A 22,365-nucleotide genomic window follows, 5' to 3' on the forward strand; every position below is an offset into this window, starting at 1 on the left:
TTTCTTCAAAAAATAACTTATAATGAAATAAGACTCATTATCGAAAATATCTAAAACATAGAGAAAAAGAGGAAAAATAACTTGTAATTCTTTGTCTTATTAGCTAAATGTTAGCCATTGTCAATTTTCCCCTTCACTTTATTTTTTAGATTAGTTTTTCTCTTTCTGCATTTTTATTGGTGCATTACAGTTACACATAATGATGGGGTTTTTTGGTTACATATTCATACATGCATACAATACAGTGAGATGATTGGGCCCTATCACTCCCCAACACTTCCCCCTCACTCCCCTCCTCTTGCCTCCTGGACCCTTTCCTCTATTGCTCTCCCTTTGGTTTTCATGAGATCACTGCCCTTGGTCCCAGTCTTTCTTTTCCTTTTTCCTCTTGAGCCTCTACATATGGGAGAAAACATATGACGCTTGACCTTCTGAGTTTGGCTTATTTCACTTCACATATGGTCTCAAGTTCCATCCATTTTCCAGCAAATGACATAATTTCATTTTTCTTTATGGCTGAATAAAACTCTATTGTGTGTATCCTTTTGAGAAAGTTGTTGCCTGTGCCTGTGTGTTGGAGTGATGACCCTATGTCTTCTTCTAGGAGTTGCATAATTTCTGGTCTAATCCTAGGTCTTTGATCCATTTTGAGTTGACTTTTGTGCAGGGTGAGGGATTAGGGTCTAGTTTCATTCTTCTACATATGGATGTCCAGTCTTCCCAGCACCCTTTGTTAAAAAGGCTACCTTTTCTCCAGTGTGTTATTTAACCATTGTCAAAATTTTTGAGTATATACTTCTATATATGCTTTCCCTTTTGTGGTTAATTCTGTGTGCACACATGTTCACATAAATTTGTTTCCTACTTTTTTGCTTATCATATTATGCTCATTTTTCCATGTATTAAAAATACTTCCTACACATCATTTTCAGTGGATGACGTCATCATTCATCGTATGGTTGTGTTGAACCATTTGCCTATATTTGGACATCGACACGGTTCCCATTAAATATACTTTCCAAGGCTCCAAACAGATCCCCAGAGCCTCAACACGGGCTCCTTCCCCTGGCCTTTGGCACCCATCCCCAGAGGGACGGAGCCAACCAAACAAGATGATAAATAGAACCATTAACACACTGTTCCTGCTGCTGAGTCTTAGGGCCAGACGGGTGAAACAAAACTCCAAAACAAGAGACAAACTCCTTGGACATTGGAAAAGGGTACTGATGGGCAGCTCACAGGCAGACACTCCATAGCCTGGGGAAACATGAGGCCACACATGTTATTTTTTAGAGGATCAAGTTCCTTACGTTGTAATATCCACCAAGCAGAGCACTTACCCTCTCTCTTTGACTTACAGGATGATGTGACAGTTTGTGTGTACCACAAGCAGAGCAGATATGCCCAGTTTCCCTCTGTCTTGGAAGGAAAGAATTGTTATTAATGAAAAAGAAAATGAAGGCTCCAGCTTTGGCAATGTTTAGGTATAGGAGAGATGTCAAGAAGGGTCAACCAGTCCATTGTCCTGCTTCCAGAGGGCTCTGCGACACAGATTCTGGAGTCTACATCAACACATAACACCAGGTCATAAGGCAGGGTCATTTCCCTTTCCATGGAAAATATAAAGGGAGCACCTTACATCCAGACTGCCAGGGAGCACTTTGCTGCAGTCTTAGGACATCACACGATATGCTCAGGCAAAAATAATTCCAGAGCCTAATGCCTGGGTGTGTGTAGCTTTGCAGACTTCCATGTCCGTCATTTCACTTGATCCTCCCATCGGCCTTGTAAGGTAGATAAACTTCAATCTGTTTGACAGATGAAAAACTGAGGCTTCAAGAGGTCACCCAGTTGGTGGCCGAGGAAGGCCTTGAGCTCAATCTTCTAATCTCAAGTTGCAACAAATCATGTATAACTTAACAACAACAAAATCTGTCCCTCCAGCCTTCATTGTGGCCCTCCACTAGAGTGGGCTATGTGTTTATTCAACCAACATTCATGAAACATTCACTGTGTGTCCAATTCTAGGATAAGCACTACTCAGTCCTGGTGTCTGTGGCCACCAACAGTTTTCCTGTCACTGTGCTGGCCTGGAAACTTGTTATGCTCTGAGATGGGCACTGACCTGACTCCTATACTGCCCTCCAAGAGATCCTGGGAATAACTGTCAACACTCCAGGCCATTCTGTGGCAATTCCTCCTCCTGTCTGGAAGAATCCTGGTACCCTGGCTTCCTTCCCCACTTTTCTCCCTCGGGGTCGGCCCCAGAGACTCACTCACTGAGCTTCTCTCTCCTCTCCAAAGTGGCCATCTTCACTCTCCCTTGAGGTCCTTCTCCCAAGCCTAGCAACAAAACAGATTATGGTTTTCCAACTTGCCTCTTGCCAAGGACACTGGAGCCAATCACACAAGCCTAGGGCTTTTCTTGCTCATCATGAACAGAGATAAACAGAGGGAAATAAAACTGGCCTCATGGTAATGACAGCCATCCTAGCATCACCCTGTCTGATGTGGCAACTGCTGGCCACATGTGGCTGTCAAACACGTAAAATGGAGCCAGTCTGAACTGAAATGTGCTAGAACTATAAAATATATATTGGACTCCAAAAACCTAGCAGGAAAACATTCTGGAAAATATTAATTTTATATTGTTTACATATTGAAATGGTGACATTTTGAATGGGTTCAAAAGGTATTACTAAAACTAAATTACCTATTTCATTTTACTTTTCATAATATGGCTACTAGAACATTCCAAGTTACATACGTAGCTTGCATTATATTTCCTTTGGACCATGCTGGTCTACAATATAATGTTTTTTTTAATATATTTTTTAGTTGTTGATGGACCTTTGTTTTATTCATTTATTTGTATGTGGTGCTAAGAATCGAACCCAGTGCCTCATACATGTTAGGCAAGTGCTCTACTACTGAGCTACAACCCCAGCCCCGTACAATATAATGTTAATAACCATGGTACCGGCATATGATTTGTTTGGTTGGTTGGTTGGATTTTGTTTTCATATTTTCAGTTCTTTATTTAATCTTTAGCCTTTAGAAGTTAAAGCAAGAGAAAAAAAGAATAAGATTTTGTTTAATATAACTCTATCATTTTTATCTAATTAAGGCCAGGATATTTTAAAACTGTCTTTAAGTTTTTAAATTGAGATATGCTTCACAGGGTATAACTCATCCTTTTGGTTTTTGTTTGTCTGGGTACTGAGGATTGACCTGAGGGTTCTTTGTCACTGAGTCACATTCCCAGTCCTTTAATTTTTTGATTTTGAGGCAGAGTCTCACTAAGTTGCTGAGGGTCTTGCTTAATTGCCCAGGCTGGCCTCACACTTGCCATCCTGCTGCTGGAATCACAGGCCTGAGCCACCATCCCCAGCTCCAAACTGCATACTTCAAAGGAGTGAAAGTCAGGCATGGTGGCACATACCTGTAATCCCAGCTACTCAGGACACCGAGGCAGGAGAATGGCAAGTTCAAGGCCAGCTCGGGCAACTTAGCAAGACTCTGGCTCAAAATAAAATAAAAAGAACCCGAGAGGTTGCTCAGTGATAGTTGGCCTCTGGTTACAATACCCAGTAACTCAATAAATAGCAATTTGGTGAGTTTTTTTAAAGTGTACTTTAAAGTACAGTTTAATCATCACTACCTAATTCCAGAATACTTTCATTATCCCAAAAGAAATCCTGAATCCATCAGGATGAGAAAAAGGGAACTCCTTATTCCCCTCCCACCGCCCCCACCCCCAAGCAACCACTAAGCTACTTTCTTCCTCTGTGAACATTTCATATAAGTGAATCATACAAGTGTGGGCCTGGTTTCTTTGAATTATCATACTATCAAGGTTCATTATGGTATAGCATGGTACTTCATTCATTTTTATGGCTGAATATTTTTCCATTGTATGGATATATCACATTTTGTTTATTCTTTCATTCAGCAGTTAATGGATTTTGTTTACCTATTCATCTGCTGGATGGTTCCTACTTTGGCCCTGCTGTGAACATTTGCAAGTTTTTGTGTGGACATGTGTTCTTTTCTCTTGGCTATATATCTAGGTATAGAATTGCAAGGTCTTATGGTAACTCTATGCTTAACTTTTTGAGGACCTGCCAGATCGTTTTCCAAAGTGGCTGCACCATTTATACCAGAAATGTAGGAGGGTTCCAATTTCTGCACATTCCTACTAACACTTATTTTTGTCTGACTTTTTTTTTTTTATTAGAGACACTGATTGGTTGTGAAGTATAACTCATTGTGATTTGGGGGTTTTATTTTATTAAATAATGTAATAATTTCCTTGCTCCTCTTCTGTAAGTCCCTTTCCTCTTCTCGAAGACTCTCTTTTCAGTGTCACCTTACTTACTGTTGTGGTTTTCATTGCTACTTTCATTGCTATTTCATTGTGGAGTCATTACCAGTGACTCGCAGATCTACTGCCTCAAGCCCAGATCTCCTTCCTGAACCTCAGATCCTAATTAATGCCAACTTGTTAGGCATTTAAACCTTGTCATGAGCAAAATGATTCATCATCTCAATTGTCATGTTCACCTGTCCCTCCATATTGCCTGTCATGGTTATAACATCTCCCAGCCACCACCACCCTGGACTGGGGATCGAACCCAGTGGTGCTCTAGCACTGAGCTATATCCCCAGCCCTCTTTATTTTTTATTTTGAGACAGAGTCTTGGTAAGTTGCCCAGCCTGGCCTCAAACTTGGCGATCCTCCTACGTCAACCTCCTGAATCCCTGGGATTGTAGGCATGTGCCACTGTGCCCATTATCTATCCAGTCAACCAAACTAGAACTCTCGGAGTCACCCTCCACTCCTCCTTGTCATTCCCCACTTCATTGAATCTTACCAATTGTGCCCCAGAAATGAAAGGCATTTCTCTTTGTGCTCACTGCTCAACTTTGGTCCAGGATCTCATAATTTCTTGCCTGGACTATTGCAGTAGCCTCTTACTCTTCTCCTACTGGTTTCCCTCCCCTTTCTCCCAGCCTCAATTTCATTCTCCAAACAGCTGCTATCTTTCCAATATGCAATGCTATTTCTCTGTTAAAAATCCACATGCTTCTCCCCTGGCCACTGGGTGAAGCCCATATTGCCTAGCACGATGTGTATTCTGTCATGATCTGCCTCCAGAGTACAATTCTGGTTTCATCCCCCACCATCCCTCCTTTGCCCGCTGAAGTTACAAAGAACTTCTCTACAATCCCTAGATTTTCTGGGCTCCAGTGAATCCATGCCTTTGCCTATTTTGTTTCCTCTGCTGAGAAGGTCCTTCTCTTAATCTCTGATGCCCAGATGGCTTCTCTGAAGAAGGTCACTTCCAAAGTTTTACTCCCAGCTTCGCACCACCCTGTGTATTCACCAGGTTCTGCACTGTGTAGAGGACACTTGGCCTCCGTGATGTAAGGCTTGGCAGCCTCGTTTCTGCCCTCTCCCTCTAGAGCTCGACTTCCTCCTTCTCCCACCGGCAGTGGCATGGCCAGGCCTATCTCCAATTGTCCTGGAGCTTAAAGACTCAGCTAAATACTTGGCTGTTCTCCAGATGCCACTGACTCCCCCAGTGTGTCTCAGAGGGAAAGACCCCAGACTCTCCTCTCCAATGGCAAGGGGAATTCCCATCTCATGACCATGGCCCATGAAAATCCTACATCTCCTAGGGCTTCAGCTGCTGGAAGGGAGCTGTACTTGAGACGTAATGCCTTTGCAGCTTGAAAGAAGGGACTTTCCAGAACTGGGCATGGGACATGGTAGCTCAAGGTTTATCATTTTACTGGGGTAAATCCTCATGAAGAGTCAGTGTTGAGTGGAGGTGGCATCGTCCTAGACCTCTATAGAGACTTCAGAAAAAAACTGCCAAGGCTTCTCACAATAGGTTAGATGGGGAGATATCAGTTGGAAGGTGGTGCAGTTGGGTGCTGACTGAGGGCTTCCTGGAGATTTCTAGTAGGTGCCATGGGGTTCTACCTTGGGCTCTGCCTTGTCCAGTGGGAACAAGGGTCTGGAAGCCACTCCTACCATATTTGCAGATTATCTGAAGTTGAGATGCACAATGAACTTTTAAACAGCAAAACCAAGATCCAGAAAGTTCTCTTTGGGTGGGATGATGGGCTCAGTGGACTAGAACTTTTCTAGCCTAGAGAAGAGCAGCCTAAGGGAGAACATATGATAAATCTCCAGTGTGGGTAGAACGCTTATGCAGAAGAGAAGGAGAGCCTTGTTTTATACAGCCCTCAGGATATAACCAGAGCCAGAAAGGCTTCCTGAGATAGAGCCAACTTAGAAAAAGAAAGAAAGAACCAGATATGGTGGCACTCATCTTAGGAGGCTGAAATAGGAAGATCTCCAAGTTTGAGACCAACCTGGGCAACTTAGCAAGACCCTGTCTTAAAATAAAAATAAAAATAAAGTGCTGGGGATGTAAAGTGCCCCTGGTTTCAACGACCAATACAGGGCGGGGGGGTAGGAAAAGGAAGAAAAAGGAGGGGGGTGGTGCTTGTCAGTTTGTGTTCCTCAAAAAGAGCTAAACTCCCTGTCATTATTATTCAGCACTTACTGCTTAACAGGGACACTGTAGATAGGATTTAGATATTTTCAGTTCATTCCAGCAAATATTTATTTAGTACAAAGTACTCTGCTAGGCCAGGTGCTAGGGATAGAAATAAGAGACCAGTCCTTTTATTTCAAGTCACTCACCATCTAGTCCAGGGACAGGGGAATAAACTGATCAGTGCACAGAGAGCAGTGAGCTGGACCTGCTGCAGGGATACAGAGCAGGGGCTCCTGACCCAGGGTTTGGGAGGGCTACTGAGAGGGCCCTTGGCCTAAGGGTCAGCAGAACATCAAGAGAACTGCTAGCTGGGCGTGAAGGCACACGCCTGTAATCCCAGCCACTCAGGAGGCTGAGGCTGAGGCTGGAGGATTGCAAGTTCAAAGTCAGCCTCAGCAGCTGCAAGACGCTAAACAACTCAGTGAGACCCTGCCTCTAAATAAAATACAAAATAGGGCTGGGGATGTGGCTTAGTGGTCCAGTGCCCCTGAGTTCAATCCCTGGTACATGCCCTCCCCCCAAAAAAGAGGAACTGCTGTTATTTGTTCAGGTAATGTTATCTTAACTATCTTTTTTTTTTTTTTGGGTGCTGGGGATCGAACCCAGGGCCTTGTGCTTACAAGGCAAGCACTCTACCGACTGAGCTATCTCCCCAGCCCCTTAACTATCTTTTTAAAAAGTTTCTGTCTCTTAGAGATATACACTGATATTTATACACATGAGATGATATACCTGGAATTTGCTTTAAAATAAGAATGGGGACTAGGGATGTCACTCACCAGTGGAGCAGTTGCATAGCATGCAAGAGGATTTTTTGAAGCATGGGTTTAATCCCCCCATGCCTCAAAAATAAGTAAATAAAATAATCTAAGGATGAGAGAAAAATGAAAATGTGAGGCCTTGAATCCCTTTGTTCAAGAATCAAGACCTTCAAGATGGTCACAGCAGAGCATGAAATGAAGCACAGGGCCCTCCCGAGCATGGAGCCCTGCGGGAGGCTGAGGTCAAACACCCATGGAGCTGGTCCCGATTAGGCCATGGTAGCCTTTCTGTTTAGAAAAGGAAGGAGGGTGTCTGGGTGAGAGCCAGGGCTCCTGCTCACAGCTCCAGCAGCAAGAGGACAACATGTTCCTCTTGCTGCCCCCGAGGGACCCAAGCGGGACCCAGTGCTCTGGGACAAATAGCTGACTTTCGAGTAGATCTTTACAATGTTTTTCAAACTCACTTGGATTTTCATCTGTGCTAGTATGAAATGAAGAAGCAGAAAGTAGCAAGCAGACGTTTCAGAGAGCAAAGCACTCAAGTGTCTCGTTCGTCTCTCTAAAGAGATTTCCTGACTTCTCCAAAAATGGGGTTTGCTACAAGCTTCCCAGCATGACTCACCAGACCAGTTGGCAAACATTTAGTTCTGCAGAAAACAATGGAGCTGACCCTTCCCTGGGAGAGAAGGTCTGCCCTAAGCACCTCCAGGTCCCTGGAGATGGGTTCTTCATAACCCAACAGAAACCAGGATGGCCTGCCTGGGGATGTTGCCAGCACAGTCTTAAGGCAATAGCCTCTGCTCCCTAGGGGCCTTCTTCCCTTTTCGGTAGCCTGCAGAGGCCTCTGGTGCGAGTCCTAAGGGCCAGAATAAATGATTGCTCCCACCCAGTCTTCTTTTCTGGTGCCTCTGGCTCCCCAAGGTCAAGTCATCTCCCCCATTCAACACCCACTTCACTAGAAATCCGGCCCCTGCAAGACCCCAAGCAATCAAGGATCCCCATTCCCTTTGGCAGAGAGTTTGGTGACAGATTGCGTGCAAGAGCCCAGCCACCCAAGTTTGTACATCATTCACTGTCTTCTCTGGAAGCTGCATCTGCTCCCCATTGCTTCCAAGGGCAGAGCAGGCGAGATGGGGCATCGCTCCCCCTGTGGAGCTGGTCTCCCGCCAAACTGCATCAGGAAAGGCCCTTTCCCCGGGCACAAATCACTGCCCTTTTCAGGGATACCACTGCACCCTCCCCAACCCTGGAAAGATCATCCTGGGAGAGAAAAATGAGCTGTGGAGTTGCTGTTTACACTGGAGCAGGAGGCGGTGCCTGAGACCCTCCTGGTTTCTGCTCAGCACTAATATTTATCACCAAGCTGACTTGGTAAGTGCTGGAACAGGACCAGGAGAGGCCAGGCTGCATGGTGGGGCCTGGCGTCGCAGAGCCAGACAGAGGCTAGCAGCAGGAGAATGACCACCAGTCTCTGTCCCCTCCATCCCTTCCATCCCTCCTCCTCCACATTGACCTGAGGGGTCTTGCTTTTTAATTTTTTGATGTTATTACTTTATTTTTGCAGGGCTGGGGAGGAACCCAGCACCTCACATCTGCTGGGCAAGAACTCTACTATAGGTTTATTCCTCAACCCTGATCTTGCTTTCTTGCTTTTCTGTTTGGTTTTGTTTTTGCTAAACTGAATCATTTTAAAATAATTTTTCTCTCTTCCTTTCTCCCCCCCCCCTTTTTTTTTTTTTTGGTACCAGAATTGAACCCAGGGTTGCTTAACCACTGAGCCACATCCCCAGCCCTTTCTATTTTTTATTTAGAGACAGGATCTCACTGATTGATTAGGACCTCACTAAGTTGCTGAAGTTGGCTTCAAACTCAATCCTCCTGCCTCAGCCTCCCAAGTTGCTGGGATTACAGGCATGTGCCACTGTGCCCAGTGATAATTCCCTTTTTTAATAAAAAATTTGGCTTTTTCCTAATCATAAAAGTAGGGCAGATATTAGATATCTGTTTGAAATGAAAAAGTTAAATTGTTACTTTGCATTGTAACCCAAAGTAAAATCCAGACAGTCAAGCTGATCCCACTAAGGACAGACAGAGTTCAGCAGGAAGAAGAGGGAAGAGCTTTCCAAGTGATGCAGCACCCTTGCAAACGTGCAGAAGCCTAGCTGCCTCAGGTCTTAGAGTCAGCAGGACCGATGCAGACTGCGGGAAAGAAGGCCAACTTGCCAAGGGAGGTGTTCAGTGGCCAGGCCAGGAGGGGCCTATGAGTCTGCACTTTGTCCTGAGGGTGTTGGGGGACAACTCAGAGGTTCTAGGCCAAGAAGTGAGTTGCGGACGTGTGCATGTGAAGGACCCCAGGCTGCAGCGTGGAGATTCTCCTAGATGACGTCAGCAATATCTGAGAGACGGTTGTTGTCCCAACCCTACTTTTGGCCTGGCCAAAAGTAGGGCCACCTGAGCAAGAATAGAGAGAGAGGCTGGTTTGAAAGGCGTTAGGTTTCCCATCATCTCCGTGTGGGAGATGCGGGAGCAAAGTGGTCTTTGTGAAGTAGTCTGATTTCCCAGCCTCCCCCACGTCCCTTGGGTTGCTGGTGGGAGAGAAGAGTGAAGTGATTGCCAGGGATCCAGGCAGCCTCCTCAGGTGCCTCCTCTCCAAATCCCAGAAGGGCTTCTGAAGGGAGCACAGGATGTCTAGAGGAACCATTCTCCAAGACAGGGCGTGTGCGGGAGGAAGCAAGGGATGGGGAGAGATGAGGAGCCCAGTTTTTGAGGTACTTTGGGGCACACAAACCAAGATGTTTGCTAGACAGCAGGACAGAAGGGTCTGAACCTCTGTAGGAGCTTTGAGAGGCCTCAGAACATAGACGGCCACTGATGCCAGCAGAGTGGATGAGGTCACCCGGGGAGAGGGTCTAAAAGTGGAAACAAGGAGGCTCGAAACAAGACCTTGAAAACACCCCCACGCCTGAGTCCAGCAGGGGCATGCGCCTTGCAGGAGGCCGAACAGGAGGGAATCCTGGGGGCATGAGGGGAACCAAGGGAGGCAACATCCAGAAGGGAGGGCCTGGTCCTCAGGACCACATGTTCCTGAAGCAGCCGGGCAAGATAAAGAATGAAAGATGTGAATCTGATTTAGCAACAAGAGGGGCAGAAGCCATCTGGGTGAACCTAACTGCTGTGGAATGTGGGGAGTGAGGTGAGATTGTGTGGGACTGAGGAACGAGGGGATGAAGAAGCAGAGCTCTTGGGGGAAATCCGGGTGTAGAAGGCTGGAGACAGAGGCAGCCCGTGGGAGGGACCACAGGGTGAAGGCCGGGAGCTGAGTAACAGGGAGAGACTGCTGAAAGGCTAAGAGGAAGGAGCTGGGACAGAGAGGCTATGGGGAGAGCGTGGAGAGAGGAGGGCTGGGCTGCCCATGGGGCAGGGTGGACCTGCGGCAGCAGGAGAGGGATGAGTACAGGAGGTGAGCAGGGAACTGAGTTTGTAGGAGTGACGGCTGGAGGTGGAGAGTCCCCACTGGAGGCTTTGTGTGTCGTCCTGGGAAGAAAGCAGAGGAGGTGGTCTGTGGAGAATGGAGGTGGACTGAGACTAGAGACACAAGGCAGAGGGAGGGAGACGCTGCAGAGGACCAGGAGAAAGTTGATGCGGGAACTGGGACCAGTCATGACAGGTGACTTTCCCTACGAGCTTCCCGAGCCCTTGGCACTGTTGTAGATATGTCGCCTGCAGCGCCTCATTGGAGCCTCACAACAGCCCTGTGAAGGATTATGGTCCCATTTTACAGATGAGAGAGGTTCATTAACCTGCCCAGGATGCCAGGAAGCAGAGACTGGCATTTGAACTCTAGAGCTGGTGCTCAGCATTGGCACTGATCTGGAGGGCGCAGGGCAGCAGGGTCTGCAGCTTACAGTGAGTGGGTGGGCTACTCTCCCAAGATGACCAGCAGCTGGGGATGGGGAATAGCTCAGGCAAGGGTCTCAAGATACAGGGTTGGGGCTTTGGCCAGCACTGGTGACCAGACTGAAGATATTGGCCAGATGGTGAATGACAGGGCTAGATAGGACAGGAGGTGACGCAGTCAAGGCAGGTGGAATAGAGAAGCCAAATTTTGGGCCTCGTTCCTGCAGTTCCACTTACAAGTAGATGCCCAAAGGAGTTGAGGATAAGGATTCAGAAATTTGGACACCCATGTTCGTAAGAACATTATTCAGAAGAGCCAAGACTCACCTGAGTGTCCTTCAACAGATGAATGAACCAACAAAACATGATATGTACATACACTGGAATCATATTCTGCCTTTAAAAGGAAAGGAAATTGTGGATTTTATTTTATTTTTTTTAAATTTTTTTTGGTACTGGGGATTGAACTCAGGGGCATTTAACCATTGAGCCACATCCCCAGTCCTTCTTTTGTATTTTATTAATGACAGGTTTTCACTGAATTGCCTAGGGCCTTGCTAAGTTGCTGAGGCTGGCTTTGAATCCTTCTGCCTCAGCCTCTGGAGCTGCTGGGATTATAGGCGTGCACCACAGCGCCCAGCTGGATTTGAAGTTTTGAAGTGTTTCCTTGCCCTGGTAGCATCCTTCCTTTAGCAGAACTTAAGACTACTGTCACTCACTGTGTACCATGGTAAGGTGATGGTTGTTAAGGCCATGGTGGAAAAATCTTAGAGGAAACAGTGGGAAAGGAAGACCTCTCAAGACAGCTCAGGGGCAGGGAATGTGAAGGGCCCCTCCCCCTAGCTTCCTCCCACGGAGACGGATACGGAGACCGGAGCCTCACCCGGCTCTGCCTGCTCAGGACTGCAGTGCTTAGGAATGAATTACATAAATGACTTATGAAAAGCACTTAGCACAGTGTCTCGCACCTTGTAAACACTAGATGGTTGTGGATATTATTATCAGCATTCTTATTTAGTGTTGGGTGGCTGGAGGAGAAGAGCTATCTCTGGGGACTAGGTGTTCAGGTGAAAGGGTAGCTTGGCGCGTGGCTCCATTCACACACACAGTGTAATACAACTGGCCTTCTTACCCCCTGCTTCCACGTCTGCAGATTCAACCCACTGTGAATAGAATATATTTGAAAAAATAAAAATAAAAATAGCAATACAGCAGTCAAAATAATATGAATTTTAAAATACAATACTAACTAGTTACATACAATTTACATTGCTTTAAGTATTATAGGTAATCTAGAGATGATTTAAAGCATATGGAAGAACCAGGCATGATGGCTCATGCCTGTAATCCCAGGGACTACGAAGGCTGAGGCAGGAGGATCATGAGTTCAAAGCCAGCCTCAGCAACAGCGAAGCCCTAAGCAACTTGGTGAAACCCTGTCTCTTAAAAAAAAAAAAAAAAAAATTAAAAAGGGCTGGGGATGTGGCTCAGCGGTTGAGTGACCCTGAGTTCAATCCCCGGTACCAAAAATAAATAAATAAATAAAGCATACAGAGGATGTGCCTAGGTTCTGTGTGAACACTATGGCATTTTATATTAGGGACTTGAGCAGCCACAGACTTTGGTATCTGAGGGACTCCTAGAGCCAATGCCCTGTGGATACTGAGGAAAATGGTATAGGGATTAAAAGTTCAAACTCTGGAGCCTGAGAACCTGAACTTGAATTTTTACTTCAACATTATTAGCTGTGTGTTCTTGGGCTCCTATTTCTTCTTCTCTAAAATGGGGATAACAGTACTCAGTCCCCGGTGGGCCATGGGGTGAGGCACAGGAGTTGGTTACCATCTGGGAACATACGGAACAGCAAGTCAGGAAGCTCTCGCGAGGTCAGCTCTTGCCAGGCTGGAGAGGTAAGGTGACAAGAAGCCATGGGGAGGCTCCCTGGACTGAGGATTTGGGAAACAGGGTTGAGCAAAGGTCCTGGACCTTGACTCTCAGGTGCACTGACAGCCAGGGGTGGGGGCCGTGCCCCTTAGACAAAGGGGCTTACAGCTCAGAAGTGAGCTCCTGTGTCAGGGCCTCTCTGGCCTCCTCACTGGGTGGAGGGGACAGCCTGAGTCTTGCCATTCCCAGACCTGAGGCCAAACCTTCTGCAGGTAGGCATTGGCCAGGGGGCTAGAGCCTGGGCGCTACCCTTGGGAGATGACCCATGTTCTCACAAGTGGGGACCACTGGGGTGCCTGGGAAGCCTGAAAGTCAAGTGGGGTGGGGCTGGGCAGCAGGAGTCTGGAATGCCTGCAGGGCGCAGCTGTTCTTAGCTCTGTGACTGCACTGGCCCTGGCTTCTCAGCTCAGGGCTCACCAGGTGCACGTGTCTCCCTTGAGGGTGCCCACATTACCCTCTCTGAAGCCCTGAGACTGGGACAGGCAGTGTCCAAAAGGCTTGCATTCTTTTGGGGATGCTGGGGGACAAACCTCCAATACTGTCCGTCATGTTTATTGAGTGTTCACCAATAGGCTTCAGGCTGGGAGCAGAACTGACAGAGACATCCGCACACTCTGGTGTTGAAGGGTCAGACTGGGGTAACAGGGGTCTCTCTGGGCCTGGCACCTCTGTTGTAGACTCTCTCCATGTGGATTACTGGATGGCGCTCCTGGCTGTCAATGCCAAAGGGCCCTCCCAGAGCACCCATGCTGTGAGAACCCACGCTCTCCTGCTATGGTCAGGGGCTGGGAGCTCCAGAAGTGCAGAGTGGTCAGTGGTCTCAGGAAGGATGTGAGGAGGTGGCACTGCAGCCCCTACATATAGGACAAAGGCTCCCAACCCCAAATTAGGAATTCTATTTTAAGTCCCTATTCTTATGAGACTAACTGTACTCCAGTAGGGCAGTGACTGAGTGTGGTCTTTGTGTACAAGCCCTTGAACATTCCAGAAAGTTTGTTTCCAGAGATGTTAGCTGAAGGGGAGGAAGGTTATCGTCTCACTTCTCCTCATTGCCCATTTCCTCCCCGCTTCCCCAGCCCCGTCTCTGAGGCCTGGGTTTCCTCATCGGCCTCTTACAGTTGGGAGGGGTGAAGAGAGGGTTCCCTCAGAACTTGTCCTGCAAGGGCCAGTGGAGACAGTCTGTGCTTTCCTAGAGTGGGGGGCTTTGAAATGGGGGAAGCCGGCATGGGATGATCTGGGAAGGGCCAGGGGTTGCTGTGGGTTTTGTCCACTGCCAAGCAGGAGTTGAGAAAGGGGCTGTCAGACCTTCCTGGGAGGGATGAAGTGACTCTGTGTCCAGCGGAGGGGTGCTGTCAGCTGAGGCAGTAACTCTCTTGGGCCATCTGTTCACAGGGAGTCCACTCCCCCATCACCCTCTGCTACACACACTTGATCAGCTTGTCCCCTAAGTTATGAAGACAAGGCTCAGGTAGCACTGTGTACCTATCCCAATGGATGAAACCATGAATGGGTGAATGAGCAAGACCCACAGAGGGTTTCTGCGGGGACTTACTCTGGAGGACAGACACCTCCTCTTTGTACCCTGAGTCCCACACAGGGTTCACAGGTCCCTCTCCCACCGCACCACTCCCTCTCACCATAGGGTTGGGGTGGGGTCTGCGGGGAGGCTTCCCAAAGCAGTCTGGTCCCTTCCCAGCCTCTAGCCTTCCAAGTAGGTTTCTGGGGTCTGGGGTGTGGTCATTTTGTTGTCCATGGAAAGGTTCAAAATGTAGTTCCACTGACCACTGGGTAAGTGCTTAATTTCACCTGCTGATCAACTCTGAGTGAGCAGAGAGGGCAGGAAGCCTCCACTACAGGAGGATGGGGCCCTACTGCCCACAGTTGTGGTTTAAGCACTATTGATAAAGGATCCAGAATGGTCACAGCTTATCTCTTTTTAAAAAAAAAATTTTTTTGTTTCAGGTGTAGGTGCACACAATACCTTTATTTTATTTTTATGTGGCGCTAAGGATCATACCCAGGGCCTCACGCATGCTAGGCAAGCGCGCTACCACTGAGCCACAGCCCAGCCGAGGCTTATCTCTTATTCAAGTCTTTTTGGTATCAAGGCCTTGGTTCGAGTCCTGACTCTCACAACCCAGTGAGGAGCCCCAGGGAGGTCAGTCTTGTGCACATAAGACAAGTTCATAGGGGCTAAGTGACTTATCCAAGGTCACACGGTTAGTTGGAGGCAGAGCTGGGATTTGCACATGGGCCAACTAGGCAGTTGGGCTCCCAGGCCACCATGGTTAGAACTTTACCAGAACAATTCCAGCTTTCCTGATAGCTCTGAAGGGGACTTGAAGTTTTCTAGGGGCAATGCCAGTTATAAAAAGATCTGTCTAATGAACTGGCCCAGCCTCAACAGAGGGATGCTCCTTCACAGCCCACATTTCCTGCGGTCCCTCCCCAGAATGCCAGCCCCAGCAATGCCACTTTCCCCAACAGCAGTGGGCCCTCCTGAAACTGCTTGCCAGGAGAATCTAAAATCTTTCTTCTTGGTAGAAAAACCATGAAAGCGTGGGCACTCCACATGGAGCAAGGCAGGAGACCTGAGGGGACAACTCCCTTGATCCCCACAGGTCTGGGCCCAGCCACTTGCCCTGCCCTTCACACCAGCCCTGAAAGGGAGCTGCTCTCCCAGGGGACCTGTGGCCAGTTCCTCCCTGCCCCCCCTTGTGCAGACAGATGACACAGGCAGCTGCAGTTCCTGAGACCAGAAGGTCACCAGGTGGCTGGAGGGAGTGCCCCCTGCTGGGACAGCTTCTTGAGAAGAAAAGGGGAGTGAGATCTTGGGTTCTGAGATGTGGTGCAGGACCAGGAAGGGGCTGGCACTTTGGGAGCAGGACTAGGAGATGTCCCATTTCCCTGACTTCCCTGCTAAATATGACCTTGATCGGGGGAAACAAGAAGCAGGCCAGCGCCAAGGTAGAAGTACATTTTCTAGCGAGTTCTGGATCCACGGGCAGGAGGCTGTCGATGCCCTCAGGGACTGCAGCTAAGGCCTGGGAAGAGGGCCTTGCAAAAGCTGAGCTGGGGACAAGAAGCCCTGCGTCCAGCCTGGAGCTCGAGCTGGGGGCACTCTGGATGCCTCCAGCCAGAAGGCCTTGTGGGGGGCAGGGAGGTACTTACAGGACACAGCAAGAGTGACACTGCCATCGGAATCAGCATCACCTCAGTCTTGCTTTAGGAGAAAAGGTGCCTGACTTTATGACAGAGGTATCACATGTGAGGTGTGCAGTCATGCAGGCACCCTGAACTCCATGGCTCTGCCTTGGAGCAAATGGCTGGAAAGGGGACACAAGTCAAAGCACTGCTGTGCCTTCCGACTGCCCCGACGAGCAGTCCTCCCTAGGGTCCTCCTGCAGACTGCCTTGCAGCTGTCTGGGGCTGGGTTGACTCTCCTCAGATGTTGGGTCACAGGAAGGACAGAGATGGGCTGGGAGAGTTGGCACGAGCTAGCAGGGGTCTAGCCGACTGGGGCCGAGCGCAGCACGCGGAGGCTTTGACTCTTGCACTCAGAAAGTTCTCATTGTTTAAGGCTAGACAATTGTCTACCTTTATGTCTTTGTATTCAAATAGCGTCTGGATGGACAGTTCTCCTCTCCTCTTTTGGCAGTGGGTGGTGAATGGTTCTCTTCTCTGCAGTCAGGTAGGACTTCACAGGGAATCGTATCGGAAGACCCCTGTGAGGGAGAAGATGCTGTGTTCTGTCCACTGAACCCACCAGGGGCACTGAACTTGGATCTAACTCATGTGACTGTCCCCAGTCCTTTTTATTGGGAAATAGGATCTCGCTAAATTGCTTAGGGCCTTGCTGAGTTGTTGAGGCTGGCCTTGAACTTTCAATCCTCCTGCCTCAGCTTCTCCAGGCATGTACCACGGCACCCAGTCCACCAGCGGCTTTCTGAGGCCATCCTTTCCATTCCCCTGCCTGTGGCCCTTCCCTATCCCTTCAGCTTTTCTGAAGGAGAAAAAGATATTGCTACTTAGGTCCCTTATGTAGAGGACACAAACTTTCATTCTATGGAAGTTCTTCGTCGTAGCTAACTCCAATCCCTTTAGTTATAAGGAATGAAAGGTCAACTAAGGACTGAAGACAGGAACACAAGCAAAAATAACCTCTGGAGGTCACCAGGATGCACCACTGGTTCTAGAAACAAAAAGAAGTCGGCCTGGACTCCTTCTAAGATAAGCATGAAGGAGAGCAATCTGCTGTGTGCTGAGGAACTGGCTTCACAGAAATCCCAGTCCAGGGAGCACTCCGGGCTCCTTCTCCTTTTAAGGCAACATCTGAGCTCTCAGGGCTGCTCGAGCTGCAACAAGCCCAGCCCCACTCATTCCTGGCTATTTGGAGGAAACTGATGATTAATCAGCCCTCTCCCCCTCCCCCACCGGTCTGTTTTTCATTAGGTTCTTTTTAAAGGGTTGGCACACCTCCTCAGAACAGACACTTGGCAGGTCCTAGCTGGCAAAGTGGAGGGAAGCACCTGAAAGGGAGTGGCCAGTGGTCCCACAGGAGGACAAAAGGCAGAGGTCAGGACCTGGGATGTCAAGGGAGAAAGAAGGTTCCAAGCGAAGACAAGTCCTGCTTGGGGAGGGAGTGAAGGTTCTGAATGGGAGTCCTGAGCCCGAAGGAGGGTTCCTGAGGTCCCATGGACAGCAGAGCACTCGGGCACCCAAGGGGTGCTGGGCGGACAGGGGTTGGGGGAGCTTTGGCCCCTAATAGGAAGGTCGAATGCAGTGGCATTGACTTGGTGGCTGTTTAGTCAGCCATTTCGCTGCTGTCACTAAAAAAATCTGACCAGAACAATTGTAGAGGAGGAAACATTTATTTGAGAGTTCAAGGTTTTAGAGGTCTCATAGAAGGCCGGCTGCATTCCTGGGGGCTCAAGGTGAGGCGGAACATGATGGCGCTGGAGTGTGGCAGAGGGAAGCGGCTCACGTAGCGATCAGAAAGCAGAGAGAGACTCCACTCCAGAGACTGAGCATACACCCAAGTCATGCCCTCAATGAGCTGCTCCCTCCAGCCACACCCCACCTGCCTCGGTTGCCACTCAGTTAACCCCACCAGGGATTAAGCCGCCGATCCGGTTAAGGCTCTCACAACCTAATTTCTCCTCTGAAGCTTCGTGCATTGTCTCACGCGTGAGATTTTGGGGGACACCTCCCATCCAAACCATAGCAGTGCCTGTTCGAGAGACGATCAGGCCTGGGCCCCAGTTTTTCCTGAACCCGCTGGGTGGAGTTGGCTGTCATCTCTCTGGGTCCCCAGCTTCCCTCAGTGAAGCCTGTGGCTGAGAGGCATAGCAACTCTGCAGAGGACAGCTGGACCAGCCTGGTGGGCGCAGGGACATTCTGATGGGGGCACATCCGGGGAAGGGAAGGAGAGGCAGGCAGGAGTCTGCCCTGAGGTCTGACGTCTAGAGGCCATGCCAGGCTCACGGGGATGGAACCTGTGAAAGAACCACTCTGGATGGGGGACGGCAGGGCAGGGGACTCCCTAGCCACCTAGGCAGATCATTGTATCCCGGCTCAGGGTGATCACAGGTGGCGAACTCAGTTCCTTGGGAACCAGAGTGAGTGTGAGGGGGCTCTCTGTCCCCTGTTCCATCACCACAGCCCCAGGGAGAACCCCATGCATTTTAGGGCTGGAGGCAAGAAGTGCCCCTTCCAAGGCTTTGTCCCCAAGGCCCTGGGTCCCTGGGCTGACTATCATGATTCTAGCAGAAGAGTTGAGGACTTCACTGCCAAATACCCAGGGGCTGGTCCCCAATGGCTGTGTTTGTGGTTCAGATACAAACTGTCTCCAAAGGGCCAACCTTGCCCTCCATTCCCTCTGGGTCAAAGAGTGCCTTTCTTCCTTCCCTCTTTCCATATCTCGCTGGACTCTCTTAAAAGAAACCCTTCCAGTGCTCACGCCATGATTTCTCAAGGCACCTTTAAGGAAGGTCCTCACTGCATCCCTCGGAGTCCCAGTTGCTCTGAGGTCTCCATCCCAGTTGGACAGTTAAATTTAATGCCATTTCTTAGGTCATCTGCTGCTTCCTCTGCTCCTGTGGTGGGGATGTGAACTAGTCTTCTGGAAAGAGCTCCTCGACTTCATGGAGCAAGAAATAGGCCCCCATGTGGGAGTGCGGGGCGGCTGGCAGCACAGAACATCAAGCCTCCACTGTGCTCCACGGACCCCGTCCCACAGCCTCCCGAGCCACATCCCCACGTCTGTGTGGTCAGAGTGAGTCACAGAACCCTAGTGGACTCCAGGGCTACCTATAGGGAAAGGCCTGTCCTTAGCAAAATTTTTACTAAAAAATAAAGACTAGGGCTGGGAATGCAGCCCAGTGGCCACGCACTTGCCTAGCATGGTCAAGCCCTGGGTTCCATCCCCAGCACTGCAAAAAAAAAAAAAAAGACAACATTGTGAACTTTTAAAGAGGCACCATGTTTTGGCATTTGCGGTAAGGGTACATCCTTTGTTCTGTTACCTACTTCTTAATAATTAGCTCCTTGTTTCAATAAAATGATGATGATAGAATTTATAAATATCCTTAATTGGGAAAGTGTTAGCAACCCTGTCTCCATTCTTTCAATTCCTTTTTTCTTTGTAAATGTCCTGGCTTATAACATTCCAGTATCTGAGAACCAGTGACCTCCCCTTGGCAACAGGACTGGGACTAGGCTGAGGGGTATGAGGCAGTGACCTTGAGCACAGAACACAGGGGCAGAAGCCACGGGAGGTGGGGCACACCTATGATCCCAGCTACTTGGGAGGCTGAGGCAGGAGGATTCCAAGTTCAAGACCAGCCTCTGCAACTTAGTAAGACCCTATCTCAAAACAGAGGAAAAAGGACTGGGGTGTAGCTCAGTGGTGGAGTGCTTGCCTCGCATGTGCAAGGTTCTGAGTTCAATCCACAGTACCCAAAAAAGAAAATTCAAAACAAAGACAGGGTCAGCATTAGTGGTTTTCTCTCTTGCCTCAGGTTCTAGCATGTGTGACAGAGCACTGTTGGAAGAAGTCCTTCGGGTCGGGGGGCAGTAGTGCAATAGATAAATCACCCGTGACAGAAAAGGGCAGACCTGGGTCTGAGAATGCTGTGGGAAAGGAACTGCGCTTGGTGCCAACCTGCGCAGGTGTTCATCTTGGCATCTCATGACCCGTGGCTGTGAGCCTGATACCAGCCCATTCTCTCCGGCTGGAACCCTGCAAAGTTCCACTTCTGCTGTCTCAACAGGGATGTGCCCATCACTCTCCCGAACACCAAGTGTCCTCCAGAGGCCCAGGGGCGGTTGTATAAGTGCTCCCCACTTGTCCCGTACCCGTTCCCCTCCTTCTGAAGCCAGCTCTTCATGTTTATTTTTCTTTTCTGAATTCTTAGGAAAGCAAGCAAGTGGAGACCAGAGCAGATGCCAAGAACGGAGAGGAAAGGGGCAGAGATGCCAGCAAGAAGGCCCTGGGCCCCAGACGGGACTCAGACCTGGGAAAGGAGCCAAAGAGGGGTGGTTTAAAGAAAAGCTTCTCCAGAGACAAAGAGGAAGCTGATGGCAGAAGTGGAGAGAGGCCAAAGGAGGAGAAGGTGATCAGGGGCATCGACAAGGGCCGGGTCAGAGCCGTGGTGGACAAGAAGGAGGCAGGGAAGGACGGGAGAGGAGACGAGAAGACGGTGGCCACCAGGAAGGAAGAGGAGAAGAGAGGGGGTGACAGGACCCCGGGCTTGAGCAAGGACAAGGACAAGAAGAGTGAGGAGGTGAAGGAGCTGGCCAAGAAAGGGGACAGTGAGGAGGTGAAGGGGGACAGCAGGAGCACAGATGCAAGGAGGGAGGACGGGAAGATGAAAAGAGCCAGTGGGGACACAGACAGGAAAAAGGAGGAGGAGGGAGCAAAGAGAAGAACTGAGACCAGGGACACGAAAAAGGAGGATGGAAAAGCCAAGAGGGAGGAGTCCCGAAATGAGAAGGAGGCCAAGGAAGAGAGTCAAACCAAAGCAGCAGAGAAACAGGACGCTGGTGGGCCCAGCAAGCCCTCAGAGGGGCCGGCCAGGGCGGAGGAGGAAGCGGCGCCCAGCATATTTGACGAGCCCCTGGAGAGAGTGAAGAACAACGACCCAGAGATGACCGAAGTGAACGTCAACAACTCAGACTGCATCACCAACGAGATCTTGGTCAGGTTCACCGAGGCCCTGGAGTTCAACACCGTGGTCAAGGTCTTCGCCTTGGCCAACACGCGCGCGGACGACCACGTGGCCTTCGCCATAGCCATCATGCTCAAGGCCAACAAGACCATCACCAGCCTCAACCTGGACTCCAACCACATCACAGGCAAGGGCATCCTGGCCATCTTCCGAGCGCTGCTCCAGAACAACACGCTGACCGAGCTGCGCTTCCACAACCAGCGGCACATCTGCGGGGGCAAGACGGAGATGGAGATCGCCAAGCTGCTCAAGGAGAACACCACCCTGCTCAAGCTGGGCTACCATTTCGAGCTTGCTGGACCCCGAATGACCGTCACCAACCTGCTCAGCCGCAACATGGACAAGCAGCGACAAAAGCGGCTGCAGGAGCAAAGGCAGGCCCAGGAAGCCGGTGGGGAGAAGAAGGATCTGCTGGAGGTGCCCAAGGCTGGGACCCTGGCCAAGGGCTCCCCCAGACCTTCACCCCAGCCATCTCCAAAGCCTGCTCCAAAGAACTCCCCGAAGAAAGGCGGGGCTCCAGCTGCCCCGCCCCCTCCTCCCCCTCCCTTGGCTCCTCCCCTTATCATGGAGAACCTGAAGAACTCACTCTCCCCAGCCACTCAGAGGAAAATGGGAGACAAAGTCCTCCCTGCCCAGGAGAAGAACTCGCGTGACCAGCTCCTGGCTGCCATCCGCTCCAGCAACCTTAAGCAGCTGAAGAAGGCAAGTTGCTGCCATGGCCGCAGGGCAGGGTGACCAGGGGCTTACAGGAGGGAGCAGTTGCAAAGGGCACATGTGCCAAGACACTGGTGTTGGGCTGCGGGTGCATCCAGACCCCAGGTCCTGCAGGTCATCTGAGCCACGCTCCTGCCCCCAGGCAGGTCACTCCTGTACCTCCCTTACAGGCGGGTGGGCCTCTATGCTTCCTCTGGCTTCTCCCTCCACACTTGGAACTCCTTCACCTGCAGTCCAACCTGTTCCTCT

The 22,365-nt window shown here is 49.7% G+C and overlaps 1 protein-coding gene across 1 annotated transcript in view; it reads left to right on the forward strand.

Moving 5' to 3' along the window:
* The window catches only part of Lmod1 (leiomodin 1), a 40,963-nt gene that overhangs the window by 16,958 nt on the left and 1,640 nt on the right, over positions 1-22,365 (forward strand). The window contains exon 2 of the mRNA XM_047521357.1: positions 20,590-22,104. Within this exon, the coding sequence (XP_047377313.1) occupies positions 20,590-22,104 (1,515 nt within the window). The remainder of the gene's footprint in view (positions 1-20,589; positions 22,105-22,365) is intronic.

The sequence above is a fragment of the Sciurus carolinensis genome, chromosome 12 (assembly GCF_902686445.1).
Source record: "Sciurus carolinensis chromosome 12, mSciCar1.2, whole genome shotgun sequence".
NCBI classification, from domain to species: Eukaryota; Metazoa; Chordata; class Mammalia; order Rodentia; family Sciuridae; genus Sciurus; species Sciurus carolinensis.